This window comes from Lepisosteus oculatus, chromosome 12, assembly GCF_040954835.1.
Source record: "Lepisosteus oculatus isolate fLepOcu1 chromosome 12, fLepOcu1.hap2, whole genome shotgun sequence".
NCBI classification, from domain to species: Eukaryota; Metazoa; Chordata; class Actinopteri; order Semionotiformes; family Lepisosteidae; genus Lepisosteus; species Lepisosteus oculatus.
In genome coordinates this window covers 35,376,733-35,395,359 of record NC_090707.1, presented here as the reverse complement: position 1 = coordinate 35,395,359, position 18,627 = coordinate 35,376,733, and the positions used below count along the sequence as shown (strand labels likewise).

At 36.0% G+C, this 18,627-nt stretch overlaps 1 protein-coding gene across 4 annotated transcripts; it reads right to left on the bottom strand.

Annotated features, from left to right (window-relative positions):
• Positions 1-8,376: 8,376 nt before the first annotated feature.
• Positions 8,377-18,493, bottom strand: mdh1b (malate dehydrogenase 1B, NAD (soluble)). 4 transcript variants are annotated; one of them, XM_015359387.2, is made up of 11 exons: positions 18,391-18,493; positions 17,596-17,708; positions 16,554-16,688; positions 15,549-15,691; positions 14,603-14,942; positions 14,440-14,515; positions 12,684-12,825; positions 12,108-12,283; positions 11,806-11,945; positions 9,586-11,084; positions 8,377-8,932 (listed from the first exon to the last, which is right to left on the bottom strand). In XM_015359387.2, exons 1-10 carry the CDS (start codon positions 18,410-18,412, stop codon positions 11,052-11,054), a joined length of 1,320 nt encoding a protein of 439 aa, XP_015214873.2. In that variant the 5' UTR covers positions 18,413-18,493; the 3' UTR covers positions 8,377-8,932; positions 9,586-11,051. The 4 variants fall into 4 exon arrangements, with proteins under 4 accessions (XP_015214873.2, XP_015214871.2, XP_015214874.2 ...); XM_015359385.2 differs by having other exon boundaries at positions 14,440-14,942; XM_015359388.2 differs by lacking the exon at positions 16,554-16,688 and having other exon boundaries at positions 14,440-14,942.
• Between the last annotated feature and the right edge of the window lie 134 nt (positions 18,494-18,627).

The following is an 18,627-nucleotide window of genomic DNA, read 5'->3' as shown; positions in this document are numbered from 1 at the left end:
CATTGTATGGGAATTAAAACCCTAACCCTAGCTTTGGGTTTTGCTAGTTAGGGTTAGGGTTCAAATATTTCTCAAAGACAATGTTCTCAATATTCCACTCATTAGACTGGAAAATGTCCTTCTCTGAATCAAAATATGAGTCTGAAAAGACAATAGAACACTGCCAAAACCAAAAGAGTGTGTCAGGAATGGTCAAATTAATTGTTGAAAGCTATTCTTTCATTGGACATTTTGGGTTGAACGGAGTGCTAAATGAATGTTCTTAAGGCTCAAGTGGCCTAAAAGTCCGAAACAACTAATACATATTGGCTCTATTTGTTAATATGCCTGTGATTTCAAAGTCCATGGCAAGAGTTTGAAAGCTAAATCAGGTTCTTTCGAACTGTTGCCTGTTGCGCAATTTAGACGCCATTCCTTTTTGGGGCAAAGCACTGTACACAGCCATATAGGTCAGAAAAAAATGTTTAGAAAACATTGAAAGGACTATATTCCTACCTATCTTTTCAGCCCTAAAACACAGCCATGCCATCAAAAACTGTCTACATTGTATGGGAATTAAAACCCTAACCCTAGCTTTGGGTTTTGCTAGTTAGGGTTAGGGTTCAAATATTTCTCAAAGACAATCTTCTCAATATTCCACTCATTAGACTGGAAAATGTCCTTCTCTGAATCAAAATATGAGTCTGAAAAGACAACAGAACACTGCCAAAACCAAAAGAGTGTGTCAGGAATGGTCAAATTAATTGTTCAAAGCTATTCTTTCATTGGACATTTTGGGTTGAACGGAGTGCTAAATGAATGTACGTTAAGGCTCAAGTGGCCTAAAAGTCCGAAACAACTAATACATTTTGGCTCTATTTGTTAATATGCCTGTGATTTCAAAGTCCATGGCAAGAGTTTGAAAGCTAAATCAGGTTCTTTCGAACTGTTGCCTGTTGCGCAATTTAGACGCCATTCCTTTTTGGGGCAAAGCACTGTACACAGCCATATAGGTCAGAAAAAAATGTTTAGAAAACATTGAAAGGACTATATTCCTACGTATCTTTTCAGCCCTAAAACACAGCCATGCCATCAAAAACTGTCTACATTGTATGGGAATTTAAACCCTAACCCTAGCTTCGGGTTTTGCTAGTTAGGGTTAGGGTTCAAATATTTCTCAAAGACAATCTTCTCAATATTCCACTCATTAGACTGGAAAATGTCCTTCTCTGAATCAAAACATGAGTCTGAAAAGACAATACAACACTGCCAAAACCAAAAGAATGTCAGGAATGGTCAAATTAATTGTTGAAAGCTATTCTTTCATTGGACATTTTGGCTTGAACGGAGTGCTAAATGAATGTACGTTAAGGCTCAAGTGGCCTAAAAGTCCGAAACAACTAATACATTTTGGCTCTATTTGTTAATATGCCTGTGATTTCAAAGTCCATGGCAAGAGTTTGAAAGCTAAATCAGGTTCTTTCGAACTGTTGCCTGTTGCGCAATTTAGACGCCATTCCTTTTTGGGGCAAAGCACTGTACACAGCCATATAGGTCAGAAAAAAATGTTTAGAAAACATTGAAAGGACTATATTCCTACCTATCTTTTCAGCCCTAAAACACAGCCATGCCATCAAAAACTGTCTACATTGTATGGGAATTAAAACCCTAACCCTAGCTTTGGGTTTTGCTAGTTAGGGTTAGGGTTCAAATATTTCTCAAAGACAATCTTCTCAATATTCCACTCATTAGACTGGAAAATTTCCTTCTCTGAATCAAAATATGAGTCTGAAAAGACAATAGAACACTGCCAAAACCAAAAGAGTGAGTCAGGAATGGTCAAATTAATTGTTCAAAGCTATTCTTTCATTGGACATTTTGGGTTGAACGGAGTGCTAAATGAATGTTCTTAAGGCTCAAGTGGCCTAAAAGTCCGAAACAACTAATACATGTTGGCTCTATTTGTTAATATGCCTGTGATTTCAAAGTCCATGGCAAGAGTTTGAAAGCTAAATCAGGTTCTTTCGAACTGTTGCCTGTCAGGCAATTCAGACGCCATTCCTTTTTGGGGCAAAGCACTGTATACAGCCATATAGGTCAGGAAAAAATGTTTAGAAAACATTGAAAGGACTATATTCCTACCTATCTTTTCAGCCCTAAAACACAGCCATGCCATCAAAAACTGTCTACATTGTATGGGAATTAAAACCCTAACCCTAGCTTTGGGTTTTGCTAGTTAGGGTTAGGGTTCAAATATTTCTCAAAGACAATGTTCTCAATATTCCACTCATTAGACTGGAAAATGTCCTTCTCTGAATCAAAATATGAGTCTGAAAAGACAATAGAACACTGCCAAAACCAAAAGAGTGTGTCAGGAATGGTCAAATTAATTGTTCAAAGCTATTCTTTCATTGGACATTTTGGGTTGAACGGAGTGCTAAATGAATGTACGTTAAGGCTCAAGTGGCCTAAAAGTCTGAAACAACTAATACATTTTGGCTCTATTTGTTAATATGCCTGTGATTTCAAAGCCCATGGCAAGAGTTTGAAAGCTGAATCAGGTTCTTTCGAACTGTTGCCTGTCAGGCAATTTAGACGCCATTCCTTTTTGGGGCAAAGCACTGTATACAGCCATATAGGTCAGAAAAAAATGTTTAGAAAACATTGAAAGAACTACATTCCTAAGTATCCTTTCAGCCCTAAAACACAGCCATGCCATCAAAAACTGTCTACATTGTATGGGAATTAAAACCCTAACCCTAGCTTTGGGTTTTGCTAGTTAGGGTTAGGGTTCAAATATTTCTCAAAGACAATGTTCTCAATATTCCACTCATTAGACTGGAAAATGTCCTTCTCTGAATCAAAATATGAGTCTGAAAAGACAATAGAACACTGCCAAAACCAAAAGAGTGTGTCAGGAATGGTCAAATTAATTGTTGAAAGCTATTCTTTCATTGGACATTTTGGGTTGAACGGAGTGCTAAATGAATGTTCTTAAGGCTCAAGTGGCCTAAAAGTCCGAAACAACTAATACATATTGGCTCTATTTGTTAATATGCCTGTGATTTCAAAGTCCATGGCAAGAGTTTGAAAGCTAAATCAGGTTCTTTCGAACTGTTGCCTGTTGCGCAATTTAGATGCCATTCCTTTTTGGGGCAAAGCACTGTACACAGCCATATAGGTCAGAAAAAAATGTTTAGAAAACATTGAAAGGACTATATTCCTACCTATCTTTTCAGCCCTAAAACACAGCCATGCCATCAAAAACTGTCTACATTGTATGGGAATTAAAACCCTAACCCTAGCTTTGGGTTTTGCTAGTTAGGGTTAGGGTTCAAATATTTCTCAAAGACAATCTTCTCAATATTCCACTCATTAGACTGGAAAATGTCCTTCTCTGAATCAAAATATGAGTCTGAAAAGACAACAGAACACTGCCAAAACCAAAAGAGTGTGTCAGGAATGGTCAAATTAATTGTTCAAAGCTATTCTTTCATTGGACATTTTGGGTTGAACGGAGTGCTAAATGAATGTACGTTAAGGCTCAAGTGGCCTAAAAGTCCGAAACAACTAATACATTTTGGCTCTATTTGTTAATATGCCTGTGATTTCAAAGTCCATGGCAAGAGTTTGAAAGCTAAATCAGGTTCTTTCGAACTGTTGCCTGTTGCGCAATTTAGACGCCATTCCTTTTTGGGGCAAAGCACTGTACACAGCCATATAGGTCAGAAAAAAATGTTTAGAAAACATTGAAAGGACTATATTCCTACCTATCTTTTCAGCCCTAAAACACAGCCATGCCATCAAAAACTGTCTACATTGTATGGGAATTAAAACCCTAACCCTAGCTTTGGGTTTTGCTAGTTAGGGTTAGGGTTCAAATATTTCTCAAAGACAATCTTCTCAATATTCCACTCATTAGACTGGAAAATGTCCTTCTCTGAATCAAAATATGAGTCTGAAAAGACAATAGAACACTGCCAAAACCAAAAGAGTGTGTCAGGAATGGTAAAATTAATTGTTCAAAGCTATTCTTTCATTGGACATTTTGGGTTGAACGGAGTGCTAAATGAATGTTCTTAAGGCTCAAGTGGCCTAAAAGTCCGAAACAACTAATACATTTTGGCTCTATTTGTTAATATGCCTGTGATTTCAAAGTCCATGGCAAGAGTTTGAAAGCTAAATCAGGTTCTTTCGAACTGTTGCCTGTTGCGCACTTTAGACGCCATTCCTTTTTGGGGCAAAGCACTGTATACAGCCATATAGGTCAGAAAAAAATGTTTAGAAAACATTGAAAGGACTATATTCCTACGTATCTTTTCAGCCCTAAAACACAGCCATGCCATCAAAAACTGTCTACATTGTATGGGAATTTAAACCCTAACACTAGCTTCGGGTTTTGCTAGTTAGGGTTAGGGTTCAAATATTTCTTAAAGACAATCTTCTCAATATTCCACTCATTAGACTGGAAAATGTCCTTCTCTGAATCAAAACATGAGTCTGAAAAGACAATACAACACTGCCAAAACCAAAAGAGTGTCAGGAATGGTCAAATTAATTGTTGAAAGCTATTCTTTCATTGGACATTTTGGGTTGAACGGAGTGCTAAATGAATGTACGTTAAGGCTCAAGTGGCCTAAAAGTCTGAAACAACTAATACGTTTTGGCTCTATTTGTTAATATGCCTGTGATTTAAAAGCCCATGGCAAGAGTTTGAAAGCTAAATGAGGTTCTTTCGAACTGTTGGCTGTTGAGCAATTCAGACGCCATTCCTTTTTGGGGCAAAGCACTGTATACATCCATATAGGTCAGAAAAAAATGTTTAGAAAACATTGAAAGGACTATATTCCTAAGTATCTTTGAAAGGACTATATTCCTAAGTATCTTTTCAGCCCTAAAACACAGCCATGCCATCAAAAACTGTCTACATTGTATGGGAATTAAAACCCTAACCCTAGCTTTGGGTTTTGCTAGTTAGGGTTAGGGTTCAAATATTTCTCAAAGACAATGTTCTCAATATTCCACTCATTAGACTGGAAAATTTCCTTCTCTGAATCGAAATATGAGTCTGAAAAGACAATACAACACTGCCAAAACCAAAAGAGTGTCAGGAATGGTCAAATTAATTGTTGAAAGGTATTCTTTCATTGGAGATTTTGGGTTGAACGGAGTGCTAAATGAATGTTCTTAAGGCTCAAGTGGCCTAAAAGTCCGAAACAACTAATACATTTTGGCTCTATTTGTTAATATGCCTGTGATTTCAAAGTCCATGGCAAGAGTTTGAAAGCTAAATCAGGTTCTTTCGAACTGTTGCCTGTTGCGCAATTTAGACGGCATTCCTTTTTGGGGCAAAGCACTGTATACAGCCATATAGGTCAGAAAAAAATGTTTAGAAAACATTGAAAGGACTATATTCCTACCTATCTTTTCAGCCCTAAAACACAGCCATGCCATCAAAAACTGTCTACATTGTATGGGAATTAAAACCCTAACCCTAGCTTTGGGTTTTGCTAGTTAGGGTTAGGGTTCAAATATTTCTCAAAGACAATCTTCTCAATATTCCACTCATTAGACTGGAAAATTTCCTTCTCGGAATCAAAATATGAGTCTGAAAAGACAATAGAACACTGCCAAAACCAAAAGAGTGTGTCAGGAATGGTCAAATTAATTGTTCAAAGCTATTCTTTCATTGGACATTTTGGGTTGAACGGAGTGCTAAATGAATGTTCTTAAGGCTCAAGTGGCCTAAAAGTCCGAAACAACTAATACATATTGGCTCTATTTGTTACTATGCCTGTGATTTCAAAGTCCATGGCAAGAGTTTGAAAGCTAAATCAGGTTCTTTCGAACTGTTGCCTGTTGCGCAATTTAGACGCCATTCCTTTTTGGGGCAAAGCACTGTACACAGCCATATAGGTCAGAAAAAAATGTTTAGAAAACATTGAAAGGACTATATTCCTACCTATCTTTTCAGCCCTAAAACACAGCCATGCCATCAAAAACTGTCTACATTGTATGGGAATTAAAACCCTAACCCTAGCTTTGGGTTTTGCTAGTTAGGGTTAGGGTTCAAATATTTCTCAAAGACAATCTTCTCAATATTCCACTCATTAGACTGGAAAATGTCCTTCTCTGAATCAAAATATGAGTCTGAAAAGACAACAGAACACTGCCAAAACCAAAAGAGTGTGTCAGGAATGGTCAAATTAATTGTTCAAAGCTATTCTTTCATTGGACATTTTGGGTTGAACGGAGTGCTAAATGAATGTACGTTAAGGCTCAAGTGGCCTAAAAGTCCGAAACAACTAATACATTTTGGCTCTATTTGTTAATATGCCTGTGATTTCAAAGTCCATGGCAAGAGTTTGAAAGCTAAATCAGGTTCTTTCGAACTGTTGCCTGTTGCGCAATTCAGACGCCATTCCTTTTTGGGGCAAAGCACTGTACACAGCCATATAGGTCAGAAAAAAATGTTTAGAAAACATTGAAAGGACTATATTCCTACCTATCTTTTCAGCCCTAAAACACAGCCATGCCATCAAAAACTGTCTACATTGTATGGGAATTAAAACCCTAACCCTAGCTTCGGGTTTTGCAAGTTAGGGTTAGGGTTGAAATATTTCTCAAAGACAATCTTCTCAATATTCCACTCATTAGACTGGAAAATGTCCTTCTCTGAATCAAAATATGAGTCTGAAAAGACAATACAACACTGCCAAAACCAAAAGAGTGTCAGAAATGGTCAAATTAATTGTTGAAAGCTATTCTTTCATTGGACATTTTGGGTTGAACGGAGTGCTAAATGAATGTACTTTAAGGGTCAAGTGGCCTAAAAGTCCGAAACAACTAATACATTTTGGCTCTATTTGTTAATATGCCTGTGATTTCAAAGCCCATGGCAAGAGTTTGAAAGCTAAATCAGGTTCTTTCGATCTGTTGTCTGTTGCGCAATTCAGATGCCATTCCTTTTTGGGGCAAAGCACTGTATACAGCCATGTAGGTCAGAAAAAAATGTTTAGAAAACATTGAAAGGACTATATTCCTACGTATCTTTTCAGCCCTAAAACACAGCCATGCCATCAAAAGCTGTATACATTGTATGGGAATAAAACCCTAACCCTAGCTTTGGGTTTTGCTAGTTAGGGTTGGGGTTCAAATATTTCTCAAAGACAATCTTCTCAATATTCCACTCATTAGACTGGAAAATGTCCTTCTCTGAATTAAAATATGAGTCTGAAAATTCAATTCAAAATTGCCAAAACCAAAAGAGTGTGTCAGGAATGGTCAAATTAATTGTTGAAAGGTATTCTTTCATTGGAAATTTTGGGTTGAACAAAATTGGGTTGAACCTTTACTTTATCAACAAAACCGCAAAAGCAAAAACAGCAAAAAAAGTATATATATATTCCATGTTTTTACCTTATTCTGAAGCATGATATATATCCAAAATAACCCAGACTAGCTTATCTCCAGACCTGGAATCTGTTGAACGTTATTGACTTTGTAGTAAATGTTTGAAGAACAACCACAAGAAATAAGGCGATCTGATTAGTAAAATTTCAGAGCCCATAGGATGTAAGACTTCCTCTAGAAGCCTTGAGCTGCATTCCGTCTGCCTTTTAGCTGTCAATCATTGACTCAGAAGGGGTACTCAATCAGTTTCTTATCAGTGCTCCTTTTTTTCTCACCAGAAGGCAACTCGGAGATTTTTTTTTCATTGCATAACAGCAGATAAAGGCTCTCTAGCAGTGTCTAAAGGTTTTTATAGCAATTGCAATGGTTTCTATTCTTATTATTTTCAATATTTTTATGATTTTTTATTATAGGCGTGAAATTTCATTCCAGGTCCAGTCTTCACAAAACATTATGTAGAATATATTCTAATTGATCAATTTGTCCCAGATTTTTATCCAAGCTAGTAGTCACCTAGAACAAGGTTTTCAAATCATTCCCAGGGCCTTAACATGCATATAGTTTAAAAATCTGACCTCTGAAGACCAAAAACACATTTTCGCCTGCTTTTTTTTTGGGAGGGGTTTTCCATATGTTTGTCTTCTGAGTGGACACATTAAGAAATATAAGAAATTTGACTGTTCACACTCAAAGCCAAGGGGGTTACCTTCAATTTAAGACCTGAACCAGGCTCTTGCTATGTTCTGCTGCAGAGATATAACAAATGTTTAAGAGGGAGGAAATTCCAGGTGGAAATTGGCTAAATGTATCAATGTTGAGAACAGGTAAATACTACAAAAAAAGACTTAGAAAAATTGATACATTTGGAGTTTTGTTATAAGCTTACTTTTGGAAAACATTTAAAATACATATACTGTATACAAATATGATTTTTTGTTATTTATTTCAGCTAAATTCCAATATTTACAATAATACATCACAAAGTGTTATTTCCATAGACAAAGATTTATTTAAGAAAAAAATGCAACAATGTAATGTTTTGTTTTTTTTTATGATAATTTCTGAAAGTACTCCAAATAGCTCTGCAGGGAGCACTGTATTTCCAAAAAAAAAGGTCCAGGCTTATCAAAATAAACAGCACATACTTGTTAAAACATACATTAAAAGAGCTGGCTGTGTTCTGCTGAGGCACAAGCTTAGAAAATTCAGAATGAAAATTCAACAAGGAGAGTTAAACATGGAAAATGTTTTAAAAAGAACTTCATGCCTGGTAGTTATGCAAGTACTGCTATCGTTTTTACTTCTAAGGCTGTTGCAGATTAGCCATTTTGAATAGTTCCATCAGAGTGACTTTCTCCTCTGTCTCCAGATTCACAGTTGTCAATGTCCAGTAACTCAAGGCCTTCTTCAATGACTGGTCTTTCAATCTCTTGTTCCAGGAGCTCTATTTTCTTGCATTGAAGAATCCCTGTCAGATCCATGTCTTTAATGATACTGTCTCCTTTTTCATACCCTGTGACTCCAAAGGGGTGGCTGGTCTCTGTGTCAGAGGGAGAATTGTTCACTCAGTAAACAGATTTCAAGAATACTAAGAATTCCTCACATCCTTTTCATCATTTTTCATAGACATTGAAAGACGTGCATAGACTTGTCAGACTACGAAAGTAGTTAATTTCATAACAATGATTTTCAAAGTATTTTTTTAGAGCAAAAGCTGCTCTTCAGTTACTGAATGCAACCCTAAAACCATGATGGAAATGGCAACTAGGATTAAGAAATTGGGAAAACAAATGTAAAATTGTTTTTCATTTACCTGTAGGCTTGGGCGTTATTACGGGGGGTGTTTTTGGAGAGAGACAGTTTTGAAAGTTCTTTTGTGGGTTTAAACAGAACATGTCAAACTGTGCTTGTGTACAAATGATATCTTCTCGAGAATTTCTTGAGCACTGATGCATCCTAACAAGTTGCAGCACAAAGCAAGGTTGAATTAGCTGAGTTTAAACATCAGGCAATTGTACTTAATGTTTGCAGTGCTCTATCTGATTTGGGCTAAATGTATTTTCTCATATTTAGTGAAAAAAGGTTGATATCGGCAGGCTAAGAAAAATACTTGTAACTAATATGCCATATCAACCCTGTGCTAGAGTCTATAAAATCCCATCAACACCCCCTCTGTCTGACCCTTAGCCTTACCTGTGCCAAGAGGGTTTATTTCCCAGGCCGAGTTGCTACCCTGTTCTGGGTGAAACACACAGTCGTTATCCTGTTCTGGGTGAAATTCTTTGACCACAGTGACTGTGGTACTACATGACAGCAGGAGCATCATGTCTTCGAAGAGGGAAAACCTCATGTTGGTTTTCTTCCTTTTCTTCTTCTTGTTCTTGTCCTGGCCTGGTTTAGGTTTGTCCCAGGCTACTCTTTGAATGCCAGATTTGCTCTGGTCAAACACCTGAAATTCTGCCTCCAGTTTCCCTGCTTCACTATGATTCTGACCCATAGCAATACAACTGACAGAATTAAAATCACAGCATAAGTTATCCCGTGTTAATTGTGCACTAGGCAGCAATTCACTGAATCCAGTTAGTCTGAAGGTGTTTTTATAAGCTTGTATAGTGGAGGAATCCATGACATCACATCCAGCAATTGTGATGTTGGCATCACATAAGTTATGTCATAATAGGCTTTATTGTGATGTAACTCTTGTTCTTAACAACTAATTAACTGTTTAGTAATTTTAGTGATTGTTTTTTTCACTGATTTTAGCAATCCTTTTATATCATTGGTATCCCAACCTAATCCTAAATGGCTAAGTGTATCTGTAATTTTTCAAGATCACAAGAAGAGCTGGGAGAAGCTGTTAAATTGGTCTAAATGAGCCACTAACTAGCTGATTTAGCTTATTAAGAGCTGAGATGTAATGAGTCTCTGCAGATGAATCCCTGTAATGAATCCCATTGCTCAGTGTCCATCAATATGTTGAGAACAAAGTGTTATTTTGGTGGGCTAAAATCTAAAAAAAAAGCATCTGGTAGCTAGTGGGCCAGTTGCAGTCAAAAGACACACAAAAAAAGACTTCAATACTTCTCACCTCCCTGAAAAATGCTGTGTCAAGTAACTGACCAAACACTAGAGGGAGCTTTTGCACACTAAAAAAAAACCTCAATCTGATGGGAGGCATGGATGGTGAAGATTATTAGTATTGTTTATGTCACCTTGAAGTCTGTGCAAATTAAAACAAGTATTTACAGTATTTATTATTCATTACAGATTTTCACATGTGTTAATAAGTACTGACTAGTAAATAGAATATCTATGACATGCAGTTAGATAATATATTGTTCAAATTTGATTCTAAAGCCTTTTCAATGATTCCCATTGAAGGTATTATATATGCATGTATTATTTTATATGTACATCTATAATGCATGTACCAATTATTTAAATGTGAACAGTAAATGTTTTTATTGTCTAAAATCGTATTCTGGACTCATTTGTTTTAGGCATATCATACAGTATTACTGAAAATATATTGCATATTGACTTTCAAAGATTCCTGAAATCCAAAATATGAAGAATAAAGTGATTTTATTTCAATTAAAACACACGTGGTTTACTACATTATAATATTTTTATTCTTTATTCATGCTGGGCAAAACCCGTCATGACTTTCCTCTAAAGGCAATTTCCATCTCCTAGAAAAAAAAAATAGTTTTACTCAAAAGTTTAATTTAAGGACATTTTAACTAGTTAACTAGTCATAAAAATATAATTACGACATTTTATACTCACATTTTGAAACCTGATTATAATCATTACTCAACTTAAAGCAGAAATACAAATCAAGTTTATAAAATAAAGTCATATCAAAGTGTTTCACTGTTAAATATTGTAAGCATTACCCCAGTCCTAAATTAGAAATAAGCTGTTTTTTTTCTTCTTTTTTAACCTTTTTCTTCTTATTTTGATAGAAACAAGGTTTATTTTCTCAGTGTACCTGAAATTGGAAGATCTACATGGGGCAGGGAAAATGAGTAGGTCTCGTTTGTCAAAAACAATTAGAGAACATAACAGAGAAATTCAGCACAACAGAAAAAGATTTTAGTAAATGACTAAAGTTTGCAGACATCATCTTCTTACCTGTGTCTGACTAGTCAAGTCAGACCCAGGTAAGACCACTCTTGAGAATTTATAAGAATACTGCCATTGCACAAATGTTTTTAGAGAATATCAGCAGTAAACACACAGAAATAAGATTACTTCAATTCATTAACTGTGAGGCAAAAATGAAAACGATTTTCTTGTTTTTCCCCAACATTGATCAGCTGCTTTTGCACTCCACTCTTATGAAAAACCATCTGAATGAGTGTTTAAATTGTCACATGGATATAACCTGTAAGTCTATTTTCTACTTACATTCATCAGTTCATTAGAAGCAGCTATCAAATTCTCTTTCAGTGTGTCACTGATTTCAACATCTGAAAGTACTATCCAGGCCCCATTCTGGAATTTTACAGGCATGGAGAAAACTAGCCCCTTGGGAATTCCAAACTGCCCTGCAACCAATCAGAAAAGTAATCCAAATTAATATTAAATACTCCAACAAAATGTGATTAAAATAATTATCAAGATCATCTAATGGCATAATAAGGAATGGCATTGCATTATGTCTGAGCTGTTCATCTCAGACATCTTTTTAAGGTGTGAAGCTGATCTACCTTCACTAATGACCCCAAGAGACAAGACATCATCAACCGGGGAGTCATGATTCCAGCACTGCAGGACAGTGGCTATCCCATTAGCTGCAGACAGTCCTGCAGGCCGATGCATTTTGTCCTCCGCGGCGCAACGTCGAGATCTCACAGAGGCTAGAAAGTCGGTCTCCAGCCATTTGCTGTGAAAAAAAGGGCAGAAACACTGTTAAAACAGTGTGAGAGTGGTTTGAATAAAGTCTAGAATGTAAGGAAACATCTGAGACCATGCTGTTGTTCAAATGGGACACTGGGGAACACTTTCAACATTTCTTCAAATGAGAAATGTGTCCTTGGGTTCAGTGTTCTCTAAATCAGAAAAATATTAGTGCAACGCTTTACTGTTAATACCCAGTGTAGATCAGTTAAAATAATAACTAAAATCAGTCTATGATATTGCAATGTGGCTGTTTTATTGAACTGTAAAAGCTGTAATATGTTATATGGTACATGGCATACTGTAAGTAGGTGTAATAACAATAGTAGCTTGCTTCCTTTTGCTTTGCTGGGTGTGATTAGGAAAGGGATTTCACTGGATCATACCGGTCATATATGACTTCCAAAACTGGTTGAGAGAAATCTGGAGGCCCAAAGATAGCACCATCGTATCTAAAAACTTTGGCTCTTTGGAGATCGATGTAAGAGTTCCCAGTTATGTTACCCCACACAATGACATCTTTCACATCTGTGAAGACAAGAAAGGGTAACAAAGCTTCATTCCAGGATAAAAAATGGGACAAATGGAGGAAAAGATTTGTTTTTAATTTAGTTTTTCATGTTTTCAATTGAGAGTGTTTAGCACTAGGCAGATTTTCTGAATCCTAAGCTTCAGAACTAGCAATTAAGGAAGTATTGATCAAATCGAAAAGACTCCAGGATTTTTTATCTTATGTAGAAAAAGGTAGGACTGTTTCCTTTCAAATATGTTTTTATTTCTATATCTTTTCTCTATATAACCTTCAACTCTTATCTAAACTCTGTCCTCTCCATGCCAGAAGATCTATTCTGAATTTACATATAGAATCCTCTACCAGCATTTCCAGATAAAGTCCTTCAGAACAAACATGTAACTGGTTTCTACATGTTTTAGCAGTGTCCTGTGACTGAAAGTTTTTAATTCACAAGGATTCTTCAATGACCTCGCACACTTTGATGAGTCCCACCAACCACTTTTTTCCTCTCAGCTACCATTTATATATTTTTTGTCAGAATTCATTAATCTCTTGCGATGCTTTGAACATTAATAAAACATTGGTAACATAACACATTTTCCAAAATCATTCAGTGCCATATTCATCCTTAAAATATAATCTAAGCTTCAGTACTCAATATTTGGCAGCCATGTACAGTGCACATTCAGAAAACAATATTCTCGATATACAGTAAACACTAGAATATAGGAATATAATTAAGTACTTGTGAATTAATCTTGCAAGATGACATAATATCAACGTGTTAGAATGGGTAATTTAAAATGAGAACATTAATCACCACTACACTACAATTGTCAAGCCAAAAAAACCTGGTTTTGCACTGTTTCTTTAAACACGCTTTCAGTTTGGAACATATCTTAATAATTACAGTACTTACAAATATGTCAAATGTTTTTATGGATGTTTAAATAGTGATACACTGACGTATGTTGTTTTTTAGCATTAAAACTGAAATATTTAAATACTAGTTAGTGATTTTCCCCAAACTGTAAGAAACCCTATAGTATATTTTTTCCCCCATTAGAACCGGTTTTACAACAACAGAAATCACAGTGGGTTTTGTTGTGAAATATGGGCACACAATTGTCAGATCATGGAGCAAATGAAACATAAAATGTATAACATTTGTTTTTTTCAGGTTCAACTTGGGGGAACTCTAGAGAGATTGTGAGTGTTACTCACAGTGAAAATCAAGAGAGTAAAAGATTTCCTGTGCCGTAAAAAACAATGAAGAACTACACTTCTAAACCTTATGAAATTTCTGAATAAGAACTGTGACTATGGCTCAGTTCGGTCTGAAATTTCATACGATTAATCAGGCTAGTTTAGTGAAACCCATCTAAAAATGCTTATGGAATAAGCATACTGTATAATATTGGATAATTATAAATGGTATTTAACAGTGAGGGATGTTTATGCGCATCCATTAATGTAGAATAACACTAGACCATCACTGTTTCTCATTTAATTTACAGCAATAAGGCTGTTAAGTTTTTAGACCGATACACATGATACTTGGCAAAGGTCAAACTCCTTTCGCCAAACATGTAAAAAAAAAATTTAAAAAGTTCAACAAAAACCCCTACCTGCAGTATTAATATTTAATTTCTTAGCCAGCTGAGCCCTTGCTTCGTTTTCCAGTTGAATAGCAGTGGCAACAAACTGATGGGGATTAATAGAAGGTGCATTTTGCATTACCACGAGGCATTTTAAGTTGACGTAAGAATTCCCAGCAACCACAACGCGCACCTCTTTGTGTGAATGGCTGTCGATGAGCAGGCCATAGTTTTGGCAGCGGTCTGCAAGTTCTTTAATGGCCCTCTCTCTAAGAGCCTGATCTTCCTCTGGCTGAATGTCATCCAGAATGAGCACAACATCGGCATCGCGAAAGGCCTCACTTAGCTCAGTGTGGATAGTGATCTCATGGAATATGGGCAAGGCTAGGTCTTCAGCCTCTGTCTTCAGACTGCAAAGCTCTTCTTCTGAACCACCGATGTCTAGAAGGTGTAGACTTATCACGGTGTTTTCTGAAAATAAGTCTCTCTTGCCCAGCATGGGGAGCAAGGCATAGCATACTGGACTCAATGCACTGAAACAAGGAAAGAACTGTCAGCTTATATTTTGATCCCTCATGATCCTTTCTGAAACACCGTTATCCATAGCGTTTGAAACCATTAATTATAAAAACACCTGCCCTCAGTGTGATATGTTTCAATAGCCCATGGCCTTATGACCTGCTGCTTACACTGAGCCTAGTCTGAAAAGGTTAATTCTCTTGAACACTGGACTTTACCTGATCCATGGATCATCAGATAACTGATAGCAGGAAAAACATTTTTAAAACTGTTTACAAAAGGTCCTACAGTATGTTACTATGGAAATAACTTTAATTATTACAAATTTTACAGGCTTTAACCCTTCAAAAAACAATGCATCTTTGTTAAAGATGGTCAAATGAGAGCAACAAACTTCACGCTCTCTAATCATGTTTAATGATTCTGACTTACTTCTTCATTCTTTTCAACCTTTTGTGACCTTTAATATATAAAGATATAAAACTGGTACTTTTGCCGACATTATTGGTGTTCATTAAAAATCAGTGAAAGAACCATTTCGATTTAACCTGTGCTTTTTAACTGCATTAGGGTCACTGCAGATGTGGGCCTTTAGCACTGGAGATTGGTCTCCATTTTACCTTGTGATCCATATGTGCAGTGGTTTGATCAGACTCCTATAATACGCCTCCTCTTCCATGACATCTATTTTGGTTTGCAAGTTCTCGGATGCAATGTTCTTCATCATCTCAGTCATCATGTCTGAGCTAACGCCATAGTAACCCTAAAAATAAAAATAGTGTGTGTGTGACACAAAACGATTCAACGGGTTTCGTTTTCAGTTCTAGCCTAAATTTATCAGATGATCAGAGGGGGCAATCCCTGTCTTGTCTGCCAAAACCAAAATCTGATAAATTTGTCATAAGCAGTAACGTAAGGCAACTGCAAGTAAAATGACCAAAAAAACGAAAAGTGATTAATTTAGTTTGCAATTACTTAACTTTGCGCACATTTAAGACTGTAAATTTAACTTATAAGCTTGATTACACAACAATACAGTTCAATATTACTATTATAATGATGACTGTTTTAGACAAGCAATCCTTAGGTAGCCAATTTAAATTCCTTACACATTATTCAGTTTAAACAGTATTCATGACTGTTCTGGCCTGTGCTATGTTACATGGGTCTGCATCCCAAGTCTTACACAGCCATGGGTATTGCCCTTTTGTTTTAATTAATAATTGATTGGACCAATTATTTCCATACATACTGTAACACAATAGATCACTTTATTAGCCCTATACAACTTCTTGCATTAGGAATTTGTCTTTTTGCATACCCGAGCTTGCTCTCCATGAGACACATAGACACTTGGATCATAGACTCAAGCTCCAAGTCTCATTCAATTCAAATTCAAAGCTATCCAGTTACCTAGAGGGACTGTCTCGTCTACTCAGTATTCACAAATAATGTCTTCAACACCGTGGCTCTCAAGACTAAGGACTACAGACCTTTGCGCCAGACGTTTTGTAATCCATTAAAGAAGCTGGAATAGAAACTCTCAAACGGTTGTAAACAAGTTGAAAGAAGTGCAAGCAATAGTAAAGAAATTATCGGTAATGCTTTAGAAAAATTAGTCCTACTTGCGCATGCTCCAGAAATTCACTAAAGCCACCTAGCAGAAGTTCCTTTCCTCCTCGGTCAACAAGCTCTCTCCATACAATAGGAGACCGGTCATGTTTCCAGCCATTCTTTTCACAAGTCTCTTCAAGCCATTGCTGGGGAGGGATTTGGAAAGCTTACACTGTATTCCATAAAAAAGCAGGATTCTCAGACTAGGATAGTGTACACTGCAGCAGAACCACAGCGGTTAAACAAACAAGTAAATAAATGCATCCACTTGGTATTCTAATTTTTACAACAATATATGTAATGGAAGCAAGCTATGCTTAAAATACAAAAAAATCAGCCTTTCATTTAATTTGTGTATCAGAAAGTTCAGGATAATTTTTATTTTACTTAGAATATTTACAGTATGTTAGAAACATGCTAAGGTATGGTTAAAGAGTCAAATTAGGAATAAGAAACAGCAAACCAGGCTTAAAAAATGTACAATATATGAATAAGCACAGTAAAGGTTAATTTCATGCTGAAAAGTAGAAAGAAAAGTCAAGAACAAAACGTTTTGGCTGTTGGGATTTTATTATTTTTACATTGCAGGCAATGCATGCTGATTCAGTTCAAACCACTTAACATACAAAAATGGACTTCCTCAAGACTACCAGTGAAATATAATCTGTAGAGCATAAGTAATATATACTTAGTTAGTTAATGTAACAATTACACTGTACTAGTGCACTTACGTTAATGGAATTAGTGATACTACTATTAGTACAGTATGCTAGTGAAAATGCATTTAAGAATGAGAATGGGTGGCACTTCAGGGGCTAATGGGAGTCTGTAACCAGCTAGCCAGAAAATTATTAAAGTTATTGAAATAGAAGGACTTAGTATACTTCAAGAAGCAACTGTATGAGATCAATTATCTACCTACTGTACCAAACAAACTACAAGGACAGAATGGCTTCTTCTCATTACCTACTGTATGTTCTTAACACATCATGTTTAAGAGCTATCAAATCTCACTTGATTCTCACATGAATACGAATCTGTTAAAGTTCTTACCTCCCAGTCCTTTGGGTGGTGGCAAATTTTGTAGATGCTAAAGCTAGGAAGGTTTCTTTGAAGTAAATCTGCAAGCAGCTCTGCTTTGGCATAATACGGACAGTCTGCCCTACCTAGAGAGAGAAACAAAAGCATTCTTTAAATAGGCTGGCCTGTCAAGTCAATATCAGAGCCATGCATTGTACTGTAAAAATGTGGCCACTAAACGTACTTTGTGAAACAGTGTTCTACATTTTAAAATGAACAGAATTGTTCCGTATCATTTATGATTTTTAATTAGCATCATTCCATCTGTCAAAAGCAAAAGTAAAGGCATTGGCTAATCTTATTTGTACTATGCAAAGATACTCTTTGTACATTCATTATAGCAAAGGGCACATAATAAACATCAAATCACTTGTCTATCTGTGCACACACGAACAGTCATTTATAAAACAATGTTTTCTTTGCAAGTTTCAACCTGAAACTATAATTAGTTAAATATTCGGTTTTAAACATTTCAATGCCGGCAATATAATACAGTATATCGCGCCATATCTTCTCTAAATTAATCGAGCAAATGGCATGAGAATTAATTGAAGACTTAATGCAAATATGTCAAAGTGGAACAATGAGGTATATCAGACAGTGTCTCAATAACTTATTTTAATAAAGCCAGTCCTATAATTGATCTATCAATTAAGACAAGACACTATGTTTTGTTTGGACAAATGTTCGAACTATTCTAAGATATCCTTTATATAAACAATTACTTTCATATTTCAGAATTTCAGTACGTTTTACAATTTCTCTTACCAGCTAGTACGAATTTAGCCATTTTGCTGTGAGTTGTTTATGATGGTTGCCTGGTAACCCAGTGGTGTCACATAATATGTCGTCCTCTCAGAAACGCTTTGCTGTGTTTGTGGTTCACAAACAAATATACACTTTATTACTTCATAACGATTCATTACTTTTAAATCCCTTTTAAATATTTAATACATATATATCATTGCCCCAAATTCCATTATCTACAGAGGTGAAAAAATAATT